This window comes from Toxotes jaculatrix, chromosome 7 (genome assembly GCF_017976425.1).
Source record: "Toxotes jaculatrix isolate fToxJac2 chromosome 7, fToxJac2.pri, whole genome shotgun sequence".
NCBI lineage: Eukaryota > Metazoa > Chordata > Actinopteri > Toxotidae > Toxotes > Toxotes jaculatrix.
The window spans coordinates 17905131-17927090 of record NC_054400.1 but is presented as its reverse complement, the minus strand read 5'-3'; the positions used below and the strand labels follow the sequence as shown (position 1 = coordinate 17927090).

At 42.0% G+C, this 21960-nt stretch overlaps 1 protein-coding gene across 2 annotated transcripts in view; it reads left to right on the top strand.

The window, feature by feature from the left end:
* Positions 1-21960, top strand: part of LOC121184291 (GDNF family receptor alpha-2-like) — a 49177-nt gene that overhangs the window by 14963 nt on the left and 12254 nt on the right. For both annotated transcript variants that reach the window (XR_005894285.1, XM_041041885.1), the window contains exon 4: positions 10847-11225. Coding sequence is in view for 1 of the 2 variants with exons in the window: in XM_041041885.1 (XP_040897819.1) it covers positions 10847-11225 (379 nt within the window). In the remaining variant the exon portion in view is untranslated. The remainder of the gene's footprint in view (positions 1-10846; positions 11226-21960) is intronic.

Genomic DNA, 21960 nt, shown 5'->3' with positions numbered 1-21960 from the left:
ATTCTGCTCTTCCTGCCCCGGCTTGGCTGGCTCTATGCACCTGCATCAGCAGTGTTTCATCACCTCAGTGCTCAGCACAGTTACATCGAGGGCTGATGAGAGTGTCCTCGTTTACAGCAGCGGGCCTTTTTCCAGCCGTTGCTTTGCAGTGATGGCAGTGTGGTGGCACTCTCTCAAGCCCTATTCCTCCTCTTTTCTGTGCCACACCTTCCACCACGAAAGAGTGGGGGTGATAGTAGGCTAGTTTGTATTGTGGCAGGGTGGATTACCTACAGAGTCACAAAAAGCAGCATATTCTTACTGTCATCTAAGAAGGTACTGGAAGTAGCTAGGCGAAGAAGTCAGTAAAATGACCAGGTTACATTAGAATAGGTTACTTTCATGTTTCTGGGGTACTTTTCCAGTCCATGGCCCTGTTACAACTGCTTTTAGTTTCTTCCTGGACCATGCCACATTACTGTTTTAAATGGACAACCAGTCCAGTTGACACAGCACCAGACACTTGACATGGTTAGGCTTTACTATCAGCTGGAATAAACTTCTTCCCTGTTCCATTCAAAAAGTGCTGTATCAGACTGATTCAGCCACATTTTGTCCAACAGGCGGGATCTAGCCACAATCTGGTTTCTGTCATGAGGTGTGGTGCTGCTCTCCTACCCACCTATCCATGTTCTGCTTAAGCAGTCAGCAGACATCAATGGCTTGTTGGGTATTGTACACTCCTGTAACCTGTGACACTTTATCGCCATATCACAATGGCAGTATCAGGGCAGAGGGTACAGTCATGTGATAGATGATGACGATGATAGATGGAGAGACAGCAGAGATTATATAGGGTAGCAGACATGTGAACAGGACAATGCTGACAGCTGGCTGGAAGTGGAAGTGACCCCTGTTTACCCGCAAGTGGAAATGCTGTGAAAAACACTGGTGTTCTCCTTGGGGAGTGCTTGTGACAGCTCGAGTGAATGCAGTCTGGTCTGCTCCCAAGATTGGTGACACTAAGCCTGTATCTGAAATATGATGATAGTTATATGTTGTGAACCTAGTTTTCTTAACATAGGTGCCAGTTTGTAAGGAGTCACCCTTGTGAAAACTTAAAGCTGCCATAATCAAATGCTGATTCCAGCAATATCCTGAAAATACAATATACTGTCTCAAGCTTTATTGTCTCTACAAACATACCTGTAACATACCAACTGATGGCAAATTAAAGGATAAACCAACATGAAGTATCTTATTAAGGTGTTGGACCACTATGAGCCTCCAGAACTGCTTCAGTGTGGCTACAAATCTCTGGACTCAGCTGGAGGGATGAAAACCATTCTTTCAAAAGATATTTCTTCATTTGGTGTTTTGATGATGGCGGTAGAGAGTGCCATCTAACATGTTGGTCCAAAATCTCCCATAGGTGTTCTCAGCTAGGTTGAGATGTGGTCACTGCGAAGGCCACAGTAAGTTTTCATACTCATCAAACCATTCAGTGAACCCTCATGCTCTATGAATTGGGGCATTGTCATCCTGGAAGAAACCACTCCCACCAGGATAGAAATGTTTCATTATAGAATAATCGCTCAGGACAACTTTGTATTAATTTGCAGTGAGGCTTCCCTCGGAGGGAACAAGTGGACCCAAACGATGCCAGCAAAATGCAACAGCATAACAGAGCCACCACCCCTCACTGTTGGGGCCAAGCGTTGAAGCCTGTACCGTTCTCTTGGTGTACGTCACACATGCACTCACCCACTTGTCGGGAATGTGGTGAAGGGTGACTCATCTGACCATGTCACATTTTTCCAAATCTCTGTAGACCAGTGCCTGAGGTTTTTGCACCACTGAACTCTCAAATGTGCCTTCATCTTTGTAATGAGGGGTTTATGCACCGCAGCCCTACTATAATATCCCCCCTCTATGTAATTGTCGGCAGACTGTTCTTCCTTTAGTTACTGTTGTAGCCCAGTGGACTAATATGAATACATATTTGTTCCTAATAAATAGATAGATAAATAAATAAATAAATAATAAAAACTGTTTAAAAGTGTGTGTTAAAATATGCAGTAAGATTGTAAAGCTCATAAGGAAGTTTAAAGAAATGTTAAACAAATTGAATATAATAGTAATTAAAATGCAGCAATGCATTTAATTTCATGTATTATATTAAAAAGCTGTAAACTCTTGTAAGGAATATATTTGGAGAGATGGTTAGGGTCACATGAGAGGTTGGCGTATATGGATTGGGTCACGTGATATGCCCGAAGGGGGAGGGGGAGGGGGAGAACTTGACGGAGGCATGGGCAAGATTTTTTTTTTTTTTCCTGTTCACGAGGATGTAAAGCAAAATGTTTGTGTTTCTAACGTGTTTCCAGGGTTTGTTAGCAAGGTAATCCGTGTGGGGACACGTTCTGTGAGTAACAGAATTTTAGCTCGAAGTTTTGATTTGTTGTGGGCCGAGGTGGCTGCTCGTTAGCCAAGCGAGTAGATAGACCAACACGACGGACTTTGCGCTGCTTCAAGCTAACACAGCTAAGGCTAGTAGCTTCGTCGGGAGTGTTAAACTTATGGACTGTTTTCGACCTGAAAACGGGAACCAGCCACCGGACGCGTCTCTGAGCTTACCGGGGATACTCAGAGCTCTGGTAGCAACAGTGGACAACCTCAAGGCCTCGTCGCTGTTCCTGTATGCTGCCGTTTTGTTTCCAACACCAGGGTGAGGGACCGCTAACCTTCTCTGTGAACCACGAAAGGTACTGCTGGGATACATATTTATTTTTTATTTATTTGCTCTGAAGAGTAAAGTAACTAATTTTTTGGTTTCAATGCACGTGAGCAACGATACAGGCCTGCAACGAGCAGTTCTTTGAATTTAAGATACTTTCTGTGCGCCTTTATTGCTTTGTATTGGTATTACTTAGTGTTAAAGGACATTACACCTAAGTCACTATACTCAGGTCAAACATCTTATCCAAGAAGAGTTGGACTGAGGGCAAGTGGACGTGGTTGTAGATCTTGAAGATGTTTCACCTCTCATCCAAGAGGCTTCGTCAGTTCTGAAAAAAAATGCCACCTGTGCCACCAAAATATGCCTTTCAGCCACCATAGAGAACGACTGAGCAAGTGGCTCAGCGTAATACGACGAGATTAGAAAACTTTGCCCGTTATCATCAGTATCTGAGCTGTACTGGGTAGTACTGTTGTAGTGAAATCACTCCAGCGACAGAAGCAAAGAATATTGCAGCCAATTAAATGATGCATGTGAAGCGCACTTCACAGGTGCTCTCTCTCTCAACACAAAACCACAGTGTAAGACCCACGAGAACAGTATCATTTTTTAACATATGCAGTCCGTGCCGGCGATAGCCAAGGCCGGAGGGGTTGTCGGTCCGTCCCTCCCGGGTGCTTCTAGGCACGATATCGCAAGAACAGTTTGAGGTCTCTCTGTCAAACTTGTTGACTGTGACTGTGATCTGAAAGGAGTTTGGAGGACAAAGGGCAAGGTCACTATGACCATATTTATGTTTTGCATGGTAATGTGATATCATAAGAACGGTTTGAGGGATGACTTTCAAACTTTGCACAAATGTCAACTGTGCCTCAAGGATGAACTGAGTATATTTTGGAGGTCAGAGGTCAAAGGTCACGGTTGTTGTGATTGTACATTTTATGCAGGCGAATGCGATATCTGAAGAATACTTTGAAATGTTCACTGTCACTCAGAGATGAAGTGAGTAGATTTTGGAGGTTTGAGGTCAAAGGTCAAGGTCACTATGACCGTGTGTATGTTTTGCTTGGCAATGCAATATCTTAAGAACCTTTTGAGGGATTGTCTTCAGACTTTGCATAAATGTTGACTGTGACTCAAGGATGCACTGAGTAGACTTTGGAGGTCAAAGTTCCAAGATCAAGGTCACTGAGACCTTATGTTCATTTTATGTCTGGATGGTCTTCAAACTTTGCACAAATGTTGACTGTGGCTCAAGGTTGAACTGATTAGATTGTGGAGGTCAAAGGCCAAGGTCGCTATGATCTTAATACAAATGTTGTGTTTCAGAATGTGTTATCTGTACAATGCTTTGAGTCATGCTCTTCAAACTTTGCACATATTATCACTGCTTGTCAAAGAGTCAGTAAGTATTGGTAGTCAGAGGTCAAAGGTCAAGGCCACTGTGATCTTGTGTAAGTTTTGCTTGTGAACACCTAGGCCTGTCGCGATATGCAATAAATCAATATAGTGAACGATAAATTAAAATTAGCTCAATAATTTTGCCAGCCTCGATAATTTTTTGTTTCTTGCTTGTTTGTTTTCCTCGTGTCTCTCTCTCTCTACCAAAGAGTAGACAAAACCGGTGCATCGCTCTCAACTGACCCCTCTCGTTTCCTTAGCATAATGACAAGTGAACTCTCGCGTCAGTTACTTGCCAGCCGCATCGTAGTCTCGTTTCAGAGTGCAGCATGAGAGCCCCGTGAGGAGTTGCAAGCCAGAGGGAGGATGGAATTGGTTTCAAAGCCGAACGCAAGGTCTGCAATGTGGGAGCACTTTGGGTTTAAGCCAAATGACTGCGGTGAACCACTGAACTTGTGCCAGCCAGTATGTCACATCTGCTTTAAAACTGTAGTAACTAAAAGTGGAAACACAACAAACTTGCATCTGCACCTTAAACATCCGGTGCAGTTTTCCCAGCTGGGGCAAAAACTGCAACAGGTGAGCCGTCTCTGTCGTCCCGACAGTCCACAATCACTGGGGCATTCAATCGACAAACAGGGAAGTGCAAAATGGTACGCACTCACAGACAGTGTCGTGCGCTTAATTGCTAAAGAGATGCTGCCCAACATTGTTGAAAAGCTGGTATTTCGAAAAATGCTGCAAACACTTGACAGCCAGTACAAATTACCAATAACCCCTTTAGTTGCTGTAAAAACTGAGCACAATAAGCAATATTAATGCATAGTTTCCCCATTCTAATCAAATTGGACTGAACACTAGTGGGAATCTAACAAAATCAAACAAAAAGATGAAGCATGGGGGTGCTATACGAAGGCACATTTGTCTTGTTTACAGTCCCGCACCTGCCAATGACAGATATCTCTTCGCCCCACCGAGTTTAGTTAGTTCAGAAAATTAATCACCTTTGGTGCTTGATGTGGTCCTACTAGTTTGTTTGATGCATGCAAAAGCCTTCTGTCGATGTAGAATAGGGCTTATTTTAATCATCGTTTAATCTCTTGATTATTTTCTCAGTTAATTGATTAATTATTTGATCCATAAAACGTGTGAAAATAGTGAAAAATGGCCATTAGGATTCCCCAGAGTGCAAGTTGACATCTTCAAATTGCTTGTTTTGCCCAATCACTTCAACATTAAAAAAAATGTTTACTGCAATTGAAAATGAGAAAGCAGCAAATCTTCACATTTGAAAAGCTGTATAATAAAATGTTTGGCATTTTTGCCTTCATGCAGAGCCACACTAGAGAGTTCTTGCTGTGTTCGTGTTACTAGAGTTACTATGTTTAACCATTGTTTTCTCAGTTTCAAGACAGAGATGCTGCACAAGTCAATAGCCCTCTACTTAAATTGATAAGGCATCATGTATGTGGGTGAGAATCCATCCCCCACAATGCACCAGAACCCTTATCAAAGCCCGAATGACTACCATATTACGTACAGCATGCAAAGATATCATTGACTGTAATTGTTAATATGCTCTACGTGAAATGTATTCTGTTCTCTTGACCCAGCGCTGAGCTAATTAACTTATTAGGAGCAGAGGGCAGCATAGAATCCTGCATTCAGGGGTCCCTCCAGGAATTAAGTTTAACACCCCTTAGTTAGACCTTCTAACTCTCCGTACTAAGCCTCTCACCTCTCAGCTCAGTGTGCTCACCATCCAATTAAATCCAGAAAGCTGTTCCCACAGCTTGGGAAAAAGGACCAGTGCAACAGCCGTGCTCAGCATGCTGTTGAAATGTTTGACATTTTCACATTGTCCTCATAATAATTACTATTACTTAGGCAAACACTAAGATCTTTTTTTTTTTTTTTTTTTTTTGCATGCTTACAGTAGGGGTTTTTGCTTATCAGGGGTCTGACTGTATCTGGGCATGTGTTTGTTTGTGCAAGACTGGTTTGTCTGTGATTGTGCCTCATATTACTTTGTTTATTTGCCTCATTATTCTGTGTGAATTTTCTAATCAGTTTACCCTTAGTCCAGCCTTAGATTGTCTCTCCGTGGGTCAGTAATGAGAGTTGTTGTTTGCAGCTCACTTATCAGGCGCTCTTTGTAATAGTCAGCGTTTTTCTAACAAGTTTGAATTAAACAACAGTGAATAATTCACAGAACATATTTCTTGTTTCAGTTTGTTAGTTTGTTTAGCTATTCCCTACTTGCATGCTGGTAATGAACAAGGAAGCGGACTATTGATACAATGCTGTGTAGGTTCACCTGACGCACACATCTTGCTAGATTATTTCAGTATGTTATACATTATTGCCAGTGACGGCTGAAAGAGCTAAACAGCATGCATATTAAGACTGAAGGGACCACTGAGGATGCTCAAGCTCTGAATTTCACTAGAGGAAGCTCAACTTGAAGGCTGATGCTCATAAACAGCTCAAGTATTTAGAAGTGTGTTTACAAGGATTTAAAATTCCTTTGGACACCCTTTTTCCCACCTTCATTCTCACATACAAACATTTAGTATTCTCTCATCATTTCCATCTCCCCTCGCTCTCTCATCTGCATGCTGATTCATTTTGCAGCGATAATTTCATCCTCAAACTTAAAATTCAGTTGGTCCCTGAGAACAGAGGACTTCATGAACTCCGCTGGTCTTCCTCTGATGACGTCTACTTGTCTAACTTGCTCAGTAAGGCTTAGGGAGATGATGTTGTAGATCCAGTGCACCCTCTTCTTCCCCTCTGGAAACCCAGCTGCGACGCAGAGTACTGGGCTAATGACTGATGAGCCCTTTACACGGAAATGCTTGACATGCTCCTCAGGGTCCAGACTAAAGACTTCCCTAACAAGCTCTCGCGCGCTCACCCAGGGCCGTATTAAATCCAAACTTTGGCACCTTTCCTAATTACTGAGAACATACCCGTAGCCAAGAACCTCTTCCTAACCTGGGCTGAACTCCCCTCTGCAGCGCAGAGTCTCTCGAGTATGGGATGACATATGAAATGCGGAATTCAAATGAGGCTGAAGGAGAGCAATTACTGGGGAAGGAAGATCCCTTACTCCTTGGGAAAAAAGCATCAAAATCCAGATACAGTGTATGTGAACGTTTTATCCACTTCCTTTCATTCATACGTGCTCTGTCCACCTCCTTCACCTCTCTCGTTCTCTCTATTATTCATCTCCATTATTCCTCTTTTTTCTCCCTGGAACACAGGTCTTAGGTAACTTTCAGTTTCTCTCCATCTGTCTCACTATAGGTATCTCCCATCTCACGTTTTACCCCTCTGCTTCTTTCTCACTTCCTTCTCTTTATTTCTTCCCCTCGCTTTCTTTCTCTCCCCGTGTGTGCTATATGCACGGAACGAGTAGGTGGTTATTTCCACTACTTTGCCATCAGTGGGGTCTAATTTATGATGCCCATAGAGTAGAAAGCCCTATTAAAAGCCTATTTACAGTCAAACGGCAGGATCAACGAAAGCAATGACAGTGCTTTAACTGTTGTTGACATCAACTAAATGTTATGAGACCACATTTTCTGAACACATGAGGCAGTTTTGAGCAAACAACGGGAGAGAATTTGATAGTCTTATTGTGAATTCATGTCTTGTATTCCACAAAATTAATTTAATGTCACATTGCGCTGCATGCACAAGTAAAACATCTCTGCCTACATTCACAATAGTTTATTTTGCAGCCAACTGGTACCAAGATATAATGGGAAAAAACATTATTTATGACTTTTCCTGCACTTAATGACACTGATTTGTCTGTGTTTATAGCATCCATTAATCAGTCAATGCACCCACTCGCCCATCTATCTGTTCATTCATTCAGTCAATACCACGCTTGCTCATTAATGTATTGTACAACAGCCAGCAAGGTAAGTTAATAGATACGACTATTGTGATGCTAAGAGCTGTTGATTGCACCGCTGATGGGCCGGGTTAATTATTCTGAGCAAGAGTCGCACATCTTTCCCGAATTAGGCTGGAATAATTGAAAGCTCTCCAGCATGTCTCTGTAAGTGTCTGTCCAATCTGTTAGTCTGTGTCCTCTCATTTTATCTATCTATCTGTCATGATCAGCTGCTGTAATCAACTGCTCAAGTCTCCTCTCCCCTCTTAAAGCTTTTTCCATTTTTATACGTCTCGTATCATTAGCTTATCAACCCCTTTCTCCTCACATTATAGTAGAATATGTTTGCTGTAAACCGTCATTGTAATGCACTTGGAAAATCAATTATAACTCTGTAACACAATACTGCACATTTCCCCTCCCATCTCCACTTCTTTGCTTCCTTCCTCTTCTCCTCCTCCTGCTCTTGCTACCATCCTGCTTGTGTGTAAGCACGTCAGAGCCATCAAGTGGGCTTTGTGTCTTATATTCGCCCCAGGACATCGTTTTGGGTTGAGCACCAAATTCAATCTCAGCTCCCCAATCAGAGGTAGTAAAAACCCGTCCATCGCTGCAGCCTCAAAAATGGCTTCAGCCCTGCTTGGTCAGATAAATCTTAGTAGCTCATCCTTCTCCTATTTTCTTTTCATCCTGGACCCCCCAGTGGCCCACATTAGAGCCTGCAGATGGCCAGGGGAGATTTAGGAGCTGCAATCCATCAATGTTATGTTGCCTGAAACACTGGACAACCGCCCTGCTAACCTCTCCTCCAGCTGGACTGTACCGCCCCGCTTCAGGCCTGCTTCAGGCAAACTTGGCCCACTTTAGTGGAACTTTGGCCCTGCTTCGGCCTCTTCGTGCCCAGTGCCAAAGTCAGCTCTCTTTCCAGTTCTCATTGTAATTACAGATCAACCAATTTGCTCTTACTTGACAAGTTTGGCTAATAATCTCACATCCTGCCTGTGAGGTTTGATGTTTGTTACTGTTGCTTGAGTAAATGATCTGAGCACTGTTCTGTCTACCTTCTGAGTCACTTACACTAACAAGACTGAGTATGCTTTTCTGCCAGACATCTGTTGTGGAGTGTTTATACTCTCCCCTCAGAGAGTGCAAGGATAAACAAGTTTTATCTGATGATACAATTATGTCTTATTTTAATAAGAGTCATAAAAGTTAATGCTCTAATCATCTGAATGAAAAAGAGTGGAGGATTGTCCCTGTTGGCCTGTGCACATACATCTGTTGAACTCAGGACATGTCTCTTAACACCCTGCCTGTTTATCAGAGCGCCTTCTACATTTAACCTTGATACATCTAAATGAAAGTCCTGGTTAATGGAAAGCTAGATTAAGTGTGCTTTCTTCTTTCTGTGATGAACTCCTGATATTGTGCTTCTGCTATTCTTCAATGGCAGTGAGTTTGGTTTTATCTGACGTGATCTGAAACCACAAAATCATTAATTGTGGGGGGTCTGCTTATCCCCCTCCACCCCCCCCACCCCCTTTGCAATGTGATGCGTTCTATGTATCCCCATTTCTAGGATTGATAACGTGCGATGCACCACTTGGAAACAGTACAGCTTCTCTAGCAGACCCTCTACCTTTAAAATAAATGGTCTTCTTGCTACAGGCTGTCTGATAGACACAGAGTGAGATTGGTTCTGTTGAATAAGAGATGAATCTCTCTGGGTGTCACCATGCCGCCACGAACTCTGAAATATCATTATCTACAGGGGAGGAAGGTTAACTTCTCTAATATAGCCTGAATACAAGAGAGGGGTGCCACAAGTGAACATGATCCTGCTTTATTACCGGTATATCTCAGGAAAAGGTGTGAAAAAAATAAATAAAGAGAACTTAATCTTCTACTTCAACCGTCCAATAAGTGCTTTATACAGCGCAGCATGGAGTCTTTGCCAAGTCCTAAAGCTTAACACGTTTTGGGCAGACGATACAGTATTTAATAAATTTACCACTGACCAGTATTCACATCAACATGCTTTCTCATACGTATTTTCTCGAGGACTGCTGTTTGCTTTACATTATTTCCACTAGACTAATTAAAATGTTTAGTTTGGTTCATAATAAGCCAAATAACAAAAACAATCTAATTTGTATTAAACTGATGTAAAATTTAATACATTAGATGACAACTCAATAATGTACTAATATTATGGTAATCACATAATAATATTACCTGGAAATGAATAATTTATTAACATCCAATTTGGAATCGTAGCTTAATTCATTCATATTTCACTCAAGGTCTGAAACAGACTGAATCAATAATTCAGTTAGAGTGGATTTGGGCGAGCTGCAGGCATCTCTCCAGTGGCTCACTGTTGGTTGGAGAAACAGAGAAGCATAGATGATATTGAAGAGTCTCCTTCAATGTTAAAGTCTAACATTTGCAATGAAGCCCCTGATGGGCGGAGATACAAGGATTATTGTTTTATTTGTTGATCATTCTGCAGCTGAGCCCAGTGCAAACTATATAATATTGATGTTGAGTCGGAGCGCCAGTGAAAAGATTTTTATCCTTCTGTTGTGACTGTATTTGATCCAGGTTGTGTTTGCTTAAATACTAACAATCCTTTCTACATGCAAATAACACTGAAATCCACAGGACTATTTCAAGTGTGTCTACTGTGACTGTGATGTCTGACATCATGTTTTCAAGTGGTTGTGAGACTAAGTGTTTAAATCATAAAAATGTGAACTCTTGTTCCCTTGTTACCTTCAGTAAAGTTACTGAGTTTTCTTCTTTGTGTCCACTGTCAGGCATGCTCACAGTAGCGCCAAAAGGTTTCCACTGTCCTGATGCCGAAAGAAACTGCAACCCCTGTCTTGATGCTGCCAAAGCCTGCAACCTCAACAACAGCTGCAAGAAGCAGCGCTCCTCCTACATCGCCACCTGCAGCAAGGAGGACCCCAACAAGGGTGAAACCTGCAGCAAGAAGCGCTGCCACAAAGCGCTGAGGATGTTCCTGGACCGTGTGTCCACTGATTATAGCCACCGTCTGCTCTTCTGCCCCTGCCAGACTGAGGGCTGCGCTGAACGACGCAGGCAGACAATCGTGCCCGACTGCTCCTATAAAGATAAGGAGAAACCCAATTGTCTGGAGCTACGGAGGATCTGCCGCCAAGACCCTCTCTGCAGGTGAAGTAAAGGGAAAGCTTTGAGAGTGGGATGTTTTGGGATGTAAAGGGCAGATGAAGACTGTCCGCTACTGTGTGAGTATGTAGTGTGAGGGGCAAAAAGGGCAGATGCTCATTTCATGTTTATGTGTGTCAATTTTGACGGTATGAGCAACAAAAATTTTGTGCTGTGCGCATGAGACAAGCTACCGCCAAACACGTCTGGAGATTTATTATCATCTGCTTATATTCATGGAAATGGGGGGGGAAGAAAAAAGAAAATTGAATCTGTGCATTAAAGAGAGTTCCTGTTTTTGATGGAAATTTCCCTGCTCCCATGGCATCCTAAAGTTTTATATTTCTCTGCTGTAACTTTGCCAGCAGAGTAATTAGACTTTCAGAGAAGCCGTGGCTATTAGACGCAGGATGAAGATGTGAGGCTAAGTTGAAGGGACAACGCTCAATTAAGCTGAACAAAACATTAGTGGATCACTTTGGCTGCATGGGGCCTCTATTGGATTCAAGCAGCCGGATTCAATTCACACCTACCCAGCCGTGACATGTTTCCTTGTGTTAGTGCCACTGAGAGCAGGTGAAACACAGCGGTTGCACTATCAGCCAGATCAGCTGTCAAGATCTTTTTACCCCCAGAACCATGTGCTGTGTCTGGTACACATCCAACCAGTTGAAGGAGATTAGTCTAATAGCATAAAAAATGTAGGACATTTGAATAGTTCTGAGCATTTAAAAGCTCATTTATGAGCCTAATGGTGTTCGACCAAATGTTAGACCCTTGAAAGCTCTCTGCTAAAAATAATGCTTGTGATGTGAGACTTATTAGAAGGGTACAGTTTTGGCTACTTTTTCATTCCCCAGTGTGACAGATGATTAGGCAACTGAAATAATTCAGTTACAATCAGTGACGAGTGTTGACAGAGTTTGCGGGTTTAAAGGTCAGCGATTGTAATCCAGCACTGAAGGCAGGAGTGTATATGTTTTGCTGTTAAATTCAAACATCAACTGTCTTTCTCCAGAATCGCTTACTCCTCCTTTAAAACACCAAGTATCTGTCCAGTCTCAGTCAGCTTGGGAGATTATTGTACCGTCCCTGGTTCATTACTTGCGTTAACTTGCAACCTGAAATTCAGTTGCTTCCTACAAAAAGTGCTTTCAGTTACTCAATTTTTGATTTAATGTGACTGGTTTAGAATAAATTTGGTTAGGTTTTTGTGGCGGATACGACAGCCTGTCACACAACTATCTATGAACTCACATCTCGTGCACTAAAATGATGCTACACAAAATGAATTAATAGTCATAAATAGCACTAATCTGAGTGTGAAAACATTTTGTATCGCTTTTGTATTATTTGTGGTTTTGCATTCTTTTGGATAGCCAGGCCATATTATTTGTGTCTAAGAAGTAAGAATGAGTTACAGTCACAAAACATCAAATTAGACTAGCTAATGATGCACAACAGTCTCTTGTGACTACTATTCCTGTGGCCCTTTTTATATATCCTGTTTCCATGGAGGCGTTAATGGTGAAAACCATTAACGCTCTGAGTTCCTCTCCACCAACCTTGAATCCAACCACTATGCTCCTGAAGCAAGGAAACCTCTAATAATCCACTGTTTGAGTGCTGCATTCTCCTGCAGTGAATAAGTGCCGCTATGCAAGAAAATGTCAAGGCAGCTCAATTAAAGTGAGATGTCACTGGTCAGTGCCGGACAGTGTTCTCTCTGGTGATTTTATCCTGCCTCGAGGTGTCCACAGTCACCGCCATCACCATGACCACGTAAGATATTCTTGTCCTCTTTCTGTTGCATGATGTCAGGCGTCATCACTGGACAGTTTTATGTCCTGGAAGACCTTGAAAACACTGATTTGCTCATTCATTTGATCTGGACATATCTGAGACATTGCATTAACCAATACATTGTGTTCTTAATTTACTCTGCACCATCAGTATGGTGTACAAGCAAATTGAATTTAAAACTCATTTGTCATTATAATGGAGACAAAGTCCACATATTAGGGTTTGTTTTTTTGCAACCTTGCAGATAAGAGCAATTGAACAACTCTAGAAAGAACCCTCCCTAAAATTTTTAAACATAGAAGTCACAGCACACTCAGGTACACCACCAGAGAAAACTTTCTTTGGCTCTGTTCTCACCTCTCAAAGATGTGTTGATAAAAGCAGGGGGAGATCATTCAATGACAGGCCTGTCTCCCCTGGGGATGCCTGTCTGACTCCAAACAGGGGATACACAGCTAGCCCAAGCCTATTTCATTTTAACACAAGGGACGGATCAAGAGAGGAGGATGGAATAGGAGGAGGAAGAGAAGGAGGGAGAGATAATGAGACAGAGAAGGAGGCAGGAGAGGGAGGGAGGGTCACAGAATCGATCCGGGCCGTAAAGCTACTGCAGCGGGTTGGAGGTCAGTGGTTTGGTCACAGAGCTATGGATCAGCAGACTCTGCTGGCCACAACTCAGAGCCAAGCTTAGCTCCCTGCAACACATTCTGATGAGGAAAGGGTCACGGCTCAAAACACGCCCAAGTCAAAACGGATTTAAAAATGTATACTCACCTATTTTATTATTAATTTTAGACTTCGAAAGGCCAGCAGTTCCCTGCTTTGCACTGTGAAAAAATGCTTTCAAATACTTTCTTTTTGGAGTTTTACCTTGAGCACATAGGATGCCAGATTGGCTGTGATTTCACCTTTGGAGACTGTTCAGATTGTTCCAGGTGGAGCCCAGAGCTCAATCAAACAAAAAATAAATATTTGAAAGGATTTCAAATATATAATTTTGGCTTGGGCTTAGGTGGTATTTTGCACTGGAAGATTTCTCTTCCTGGTCTCTGTGGAGGCAATTGTTGACATACTCTGGAGATCTAGGGACTGTAGATGGACAGAGAACAAACATTAAATGGAGCAGCTCTTATTTCTTACACCCGGTTGTACTTCTGCTGCAGTTATTATGTTATTTCCTTCAATAATCCTGCACAAACAGACAAAAACAGACACTCCTGTGTTTCTTACTGTTCTCCTATTTTCCTCACTTCCTCTCCACCCTGTGTTCTCACCATCCTTCCAATGGATCCAACATCTATTCATTTGGGACTGCTGAGTCCACAGAGTGACAATAGGCTATATTTGGATGTGCTGTTTTGGGTAGTGTAGTGTGAGCATGTGTGTGTGTGTGTGTGTGTGTGTGTGTGTTCATGCATGTATGCAAGCAGAGAAACTCCCTATCCATTTCCATGTCAGTTCACGCAGCACAAGCCCAATGAAGCTTAACCCAGAGCATTGAGTTGTATACGTGTACCTTATTGATTGTCTGAAGAATCAATGCAACACTTCTATCTTTGATTTATATCCCCTGGTCTCCAGGCTCACTGGGTGCTCTTTGATTGAGTTCTTTGGGCACTGGATTTCAAAGTGGGGACCTGAGAAACAATCAATCACTATACAGGTAACCTGACCCAGTTTAGGAGATGTACTGTACCAGGCCGCCTTTGCTTACAGAAAACTCACAGAGTACTACACCCTCTCTCTCTTTCACACACACACACACGCACGCGCACACACACACTGTCCTAAATCAACAGTCAGCTCTGTTGTATCTGACAACTCAAGCCTCCACTGAGGGGGAACAGTGTAAGGAGAATGACTGGCCCAGATGGCATTACCCTGTAGCTTCTGAGACAGAGCTCAAAGAAATCAGGATGCTGTTGCACTTTTATCATCAGTTTTTCTCACTTTCTCTCTCTCTCTCTCTCTCTCTCTCTCTCTCTCTCTTGGTTTCGCTCAAACACACTTGCTTTTGTGCTCTCGTACTTGTGAGGACCCTGGCCATTAACCCTTCCCCAGCTTCCTGTTCACACATACGGTCAGCTCTCTGTGAAAAAAAAGAAAAAAAGCTCTGTGAAAATTGCAGAAGAAATTAACTATTTCACTGAGTGTGGCTAAAGCAGAGCGTCGGAAAATAAGTTCATAATGTGGATGTAAAAATGCAAACACGCCTGAAGCTACAGATTCATGGGGTACAACAGGCATCCTGCTATATAAAATCTATGTGTGTGAATAAGGCGTTAATCATCACAACTACATTGCTAAGCTCAACCCTTATTTTTAACATCGTCTTAATAAGTTTTCTTTTTTTTTCCCTTTTCGTTCTTTCATTCAGCAGGAACTGACATATTTTTTTCCTCTCTCTCAGATGGGAGAGGTGAGAATGAACCAAAATATTAAAGTTGTGATTGTAAAACCAAAGTAATTCACTGAGAAACACTAAAATGCTCTGTAGAGCTGAACAGTTGCTGTAGATATGTGCTTAAAACTAATGAAAATAGACCTGAAGCATAAAAAGAAAAATTCAGATCACTGTTACATACGTATAGAACAAGTGAAATGTGAGCCATTACACAGCCTGTATAGACAGGCCTTTACAAGTAACAGAATCCTTTGTTAATAGAAGAATATTGACTGATTAGCGTAGCTTCCTACATCTAATTCTGTTCTTAGATAAAACCAAGTAGTAACGCTCAAACAGCCTGTTGAAGAAGCAAGGGCTGATCAAAATACCTTCAGAGTCCACAAATGTCCTCTCATGGTCTCAAAGTCAAAGTGGTCCTCACATTGACAGACGTATGAAGGCATACACACATACAACAGATACAACTAGTTACCTCGAAAGTTTTGTGCTCACTGTAATATCTGGACTGTTTCTATCTCCCTGGTTACAAAACAAACTGTCAAAAGCCATTTTGATCCAATCACAAGCAGACAGCTCGAAGGGTGAGTGTGAATGAAGTGCGACAGGTTTGAATGTACCAAAGATGCGTTGGGGACGCATTGAGATCCAAATTCTCTGAGACCACATTCAGAGGTGGTCTGGGCTGCATATGGCCACATTCTTTTAGCAGTGTGTATGTGACTGTGTCCTGGGCCACATTGTTGGACTGCCTACTCAACTGATGTCCTCTGTGGAAGTGGAAGTATATACTTATTTGCAACAATTTTGAAAAGCCCATAGAGATATATTGCAAGTGCATCAAGCATTCTGGGCCCTTTGGTTTGTCTGGAACACACCAAGGAATAGACTCAGTCACTATTGTTTTGATTTCTTCTTCTTTTTCCTTTAATTCCTGGCAGACTAGGCACAGGAAGTGCATTTCTGCCTCAGGCTGGTTAAAAACAACACCACATTTCAAAATGCATACAGAAATGATGCACTGTTTATTTCCACATAGAGCGGGGGAGTGAGCTCTGACCACAAGCGGTCACTCGAGATACATGTGGAGACACATTATAATGGCAGCTGTGAACTGTCGTACTTAGAGCTGTCCACTTGTGATCAGATCACCCTGTTACACGTTAATGCCGAGTCTGAACAGGGCGAAAGTGAAGTGTCTTTTCTGATAGTGTGAAGCTCTGGTTTTGCAAGCAAAGCATGTGTCAATTTGTGACCTTTTCCTCATACATAGTACAGTTTTCTGCAGTGTGCGGCTTTAATCAGGCCTTAGCTTTGGTGGAGACGTGCTCAGCTTGCTGGCTACATATGAGAGTGTCAAAAAAGAGAGCAAGAGACAGAGAGGAAGAGAATTTGCGAGAGGGATGGGTCGGGAACTGGAAATAAAGAGATGTGCATTTAATTCCAATACATGGATTAGTATATACCCCATTTACTTTCCTAACTGTAATCTCTAAGGGAACATGGTATAGCGGAAAACTGCAGTCATTACCGACTAGGTCTCATCCTTTCCTCCGTGGTACCGTATCTATTATTAATGCACACATTATCAATAGGGCTCAGACTTATCTACATAATGGTCAATGTGTGGTTTTGAATGTGTCAATTAGGGCCTGCTCTTTCACTCTTCATCATTCTTACTCTGAACTTTTCTTTGTACTTAAGGAGTCTTACTGAAAGTTGCAGCATGTACCTTGCTTAAAACTTTTCCCACAGAATGGTTTGATATGTGACTAATAGTTATATAATTACTGGTAGTAACAGTTTTGGAGCTTACCGCAAGCTCTGTCGTGTTTTTTTTTTTCCAGGGACAGTTCATCCATTTGTTTGACGTGTACACTTTGTCAGGGGGATGGCTGTTTGCCTTGCTCAGAAAGTATTTAGGGAGTTCAGATAACCTTGAATAAGCTACACACCCCTTACCAAACAGGCAGTACAGTAGGGTTGTGTGTGTGGCACGCTTGATTTAGCATTCATCCCAATGACATAACATTCAGTGGGGGGTTGTAAGACATCTCCAGCGGGTGGTGTAGACAGAAGCAGAGATGGAAAGTGAGAAAGTGAAAGAAACAATGAATTGCAAGGCAATTTTCTGGTCACCAAACAAGGAACGCTGCAATCATGCATAAGTAAGTGTTTCAAAATAAAACAAAAAGTGGGTTGATTAAATGGAAATTCAAGTTCAGATTGTTGCTTGTTTTTTTTTTTACTTTGGATTTTCTGCTTAATAATTCAGGGGAGGTTGTCACCAGACAGTTTTTGTTGGTTTCAATTCTCTGCTGAGTAAGGGGACGAAAGGTTGTGTCATGTGACAGCAAAGCTAAACTGCCCTGTGTTTTGACTGAATGCCATCTGTCCACATTGCCCTTTTAGAGTATTGACTGGGAATCCCAATGAGTACAGTGCTGCCAAAAAAAGGCAGGCCTCTGTCCAGGCACATTCAGGAGAAAATAGCTGTGGGTAAAATGGACAATCACCTCTGACCAGAGCAACACAGAGATTGTCTCAGGGTCACCAGCAGAAATTTAGGTGGAGCTGTGGTCGACCAAATCATAAGATACTAAAGAGTGTCTTTTAGTGGAAAGAAAAAAAATGTCTCCGACAGATGTTATGCCCTTTTAATCAAATATATATTCATAGCACTCCACTTCAAGGTCAGCGCTGTATTGTCAGCCTTTTCATAAAAATTGTTATGACGTAATGAGCCACGCTGAACAATGCAGAAAATTCTAGGTGTCAAAAGAAAGTAATGGTAAAATATCAGCATTTCCAAGCCCCATTGTTTGCTTTGGCGTTTAACATCAAGTGACAAAAGGACACACAAGGCTGTTGAGTACTATTGATTAAACCAGGGTCAAATTCCCTCACCATGAGTTTGCACATGAGCACTTGAGGATGCAATGACAATCAGTTTGTACGACAGTGACAACGGGACATTAATGAGAGAGGAGAGGAGAGGAGGGGTTGAGAGATAAGGTCAGAGGAACACAACAGGCAGCAAAAGAAAGGCGAGAGGGGAGAAAGGCGATGTGGGGCAGAGAAGCGAGAAACATCTTTTGTTTTCCTCATTTGCTTCATGTAACTGCTATTATGTTGGCAGCCATTGTGTCATGCTTATTGTTATGCTCTCTGTAGATGAGTGAGAGATATGGTTTCAAAAGCCTCTCTAGGCTGAAGACTGAAGGAAGTGATAAGAGTGAAGAGCTGTAATTTCACATTTAACAGAAATTATCATCCGTAGAAGAACTCATATTTGTAGACAGAGCACAGAGGGGAAGTCACTAAACCAGATAGGACTTTCAATAGACTGTTGTTTTAATGTAGAAAGGAAGCTATTAGAGGACTTTGGAGTCTGATAACTGTTTTTCCTCCTGCCTCTCCTCCTTCATGAGGAAATGGTTTCCAGGACTGACACTCATCTGATTTGAGTCATATTGTTTGTCATGGGCATCAAGTGATAGGAATAAGAATCCATATAAAAAGCCATTAGTTTTCTAATACTGCCAAGCTGGATGGACAGGCACTCAGTGCTCAGCCGAATCACTGTGTTTAAAGTGTCAGGTTGGTTGAAAGAAGTCTACCTCTGTGGGGGCTCCCCTGCCACTTCCCTGGGGGCTGAGTGGCTGAAATGACCATAAAACTCTGTTGAGCTAGACAGCCTGTAATTTCAGCAGCGAGTGGCGCTTCGCCGAGGTATAATGGAAAGCCCTTGGAAGCCATGAAATGTGCTGCATCTTGGTGTTGGAACACCATTGTCTGAACACTCAGGACACCTCTCTAAACTTTAAATTACTGTTTTTAAGCCATCATTGTCTGAAAGAGCTCCGCTTCTAAAAAGAAACACGGTGCTTGTTCAGTTTCTTTAATCTTCTGTGGTCTTTGCCTTTCCTACAGAAATCTGACGTTCACGTTTTTTTTTTTTGTTAGCACGAAAATGAGAGACCCTTTGCCCATAAGAAATAGAAAAATGGAAAATGTGGTTCTAAAGGTTGCTTTGTATAGGTACAATAGAGTTGTTCTCTCTCCTGTCTGCTGTATCTTTTTTATCATCTATGGCATGATTGTGGGTACAAGTGGCTTCTTTCACTGTGAACCAGAATATAGGAGAGAGGGCTCTGAGAGAGGAGGGCAGATATGGAGAGGGGTAGGTTTGTATTTTTGTGTATGTGCGTTCTTTTTTTTTTTTTTTTTGTGAATTATCATTAGGTACCATGAACTGCTCTTTGAGTGTGCGTGCGTTTGCGCGTGTGTACCTCCGTATCAGTCGTTGCAGCCATGGTAGAACAAGCATATGCACCGTTTTCTGAAGCGAGGCTTTCAGTGTGTTAGCAGCATGTCACGTCGAGAGGCTGTCCGGGTGATTTGATAGGAGGGCGGATGGAGATGGAGTTGGAGTAATGAAGTGAGTCTGAGTGGGGTTTGCTGCTGGAGGCCCAAGCTCATCACAATACATTGGCTGGTTTGGTGGGAGACACAGAGAGAGACACACAAACAGAGAGACAGGGAGATTGTTACCTCATCACCCTATATTGCCCCTCAGCCAAATCTGCTTGTCTTCTTATTCGCAGAGTTGGGATGCAGCATAACAGTAAGCACAATGGTCCCTAAACTTTTCGCAACAACAGACTCACTCTGAAAGATTGTATTATGTTTGCATGGACCCTCCTCTATTAGTTTCCTGAATGACAATGTCCGTCCTGCCCAAAAGCAATAGACTCTGTTTTTGCAGATAAACATGCAGGTAGAGGCTCAGTATCATTACAATGCATCTCATCTAATCCAATTACTTTGGAACCTTATGAAAAAGGCACAAAATAATGAATAAGTGATCAAGTATCGCCACTGTAGTACGTATAATAAGTGATACAGCTGCAATGCATATTTAAAGACAAGGCAGTATGCAAATTTCTGTGACATTAACATTCCACCTGTTTAGGCTATTGAGGAATTCATCTATCAGCACTTTGTTTTTTTGTGGGGGTTTTTTTAATCATGAATCTCTTGCTTAGTGCATGAATGCAATGGTGTAGATGCATCTGACAAACTTTCTTTGACTGGATAAACATGCACTGAGTCATAATGAATCCTCTACAGTGTTGCTACTCAGTCACTTGTACGTATGTGAATATGAAAATATATGCAGAGGCATAATTCGCATATTGTGTCAAGTACTGTTGTTAATCTGTGAAAGAAAAAAATGTATTTAAAGGAGCTATATCGGTAGCGTTTTAACAGGAGGTGGTTATTATCACATCCATTTTGAGACACGGATAATTTCTTATCGGAAGGAGACTGTCACAAGATAAAGACTTTGCGAATTTGCCTTCCTATGATTGCATTTGGTGTATGGAACAAGTCAGCAAAGAGGAAACTGTTCTTGCAGCACAAATTAGAGTTCATTTTTACATCTTGTCCACACTGGCTGCACAACAAAAGGATAAGCGAAAAAAAGGAGCCACAGTAACAACGTGGAGCATGTGAGGAGCATGAGCTGTTACCTGTCTGGCACGGACAGCTGCATTGGTTAAAAGAGTAAAAGCATATGGAAGTGAGTCTGTTCTGTCAGACGAATGAAAAACCTGGTCACAGTAAAACATGTCTGGCTCCGCTGTAGACAGAGTGTTACGGTTTGTTAGAGTAACATTGAAAACATTCTGTTGAAAACAAGAACCCTCACCCTCTTCAGAAAAGTGAAAGAGAAAACCTCTGACTTTGGCACCAGGAAAAAAAACAAGTGGCTAACATAAATGTTGTGTCAAAGGACATGTGGAAAAATATGTTTATTTGCTTTCTTGCTGAAAATTAGATAAGATTGGTGACATTGTCATGTCTGTCTGCTACGTATGAAGCTACAAACAGGATACAGTTTTCTTAGCTTAGTGTGAAGACTGAAAATAAAAGTAAACAGTCTGACTCTGTCCGAAGGTAAAAACAATCCACCAGGCAAGCTGCTTCCCAACATTTCCAGTCTTTGTGCTAAGATAAGCTAACTGAACTATCAACTGTACAGACATGAGGGTATTTTATCAAAATGTCAAACTATTTCCTGGAATGATGAGAAACAAGCAGCCACCATCACTGGCTTGAGAAAAAGCCTAGCACTCCGGCTGCCATCTGGATGGCAATTCATTGCTTTATGGTAATTAAAATGTGTCACAAATAATCTGACAATGATGTATTGCTATTAAACATCACCCTTATAGCACCTTTTAAAAAACACCTTAACAAATGACTATATAACAGACTGGGGAAAGAGGATAAGGCTATCAGAGCAGCTATCATAAATGAGTCAACTCAAGTGCTGTTTATCAGGTATTGAGTTGCCCAGAAATTAGGAACCAACTGGAAATGGCAGCCAGAAAACAAATTCAGTCAACTGCACTTACTGTGTGTGTATGTGTGTGTGTGTGTGTGTGTGCGCAAGCTTGTTTGTGTTTGCAAAGGACAAGACAGCCCGAGGAACATTAGAGTACCTTTGAACTTAAGGCTGCAAAA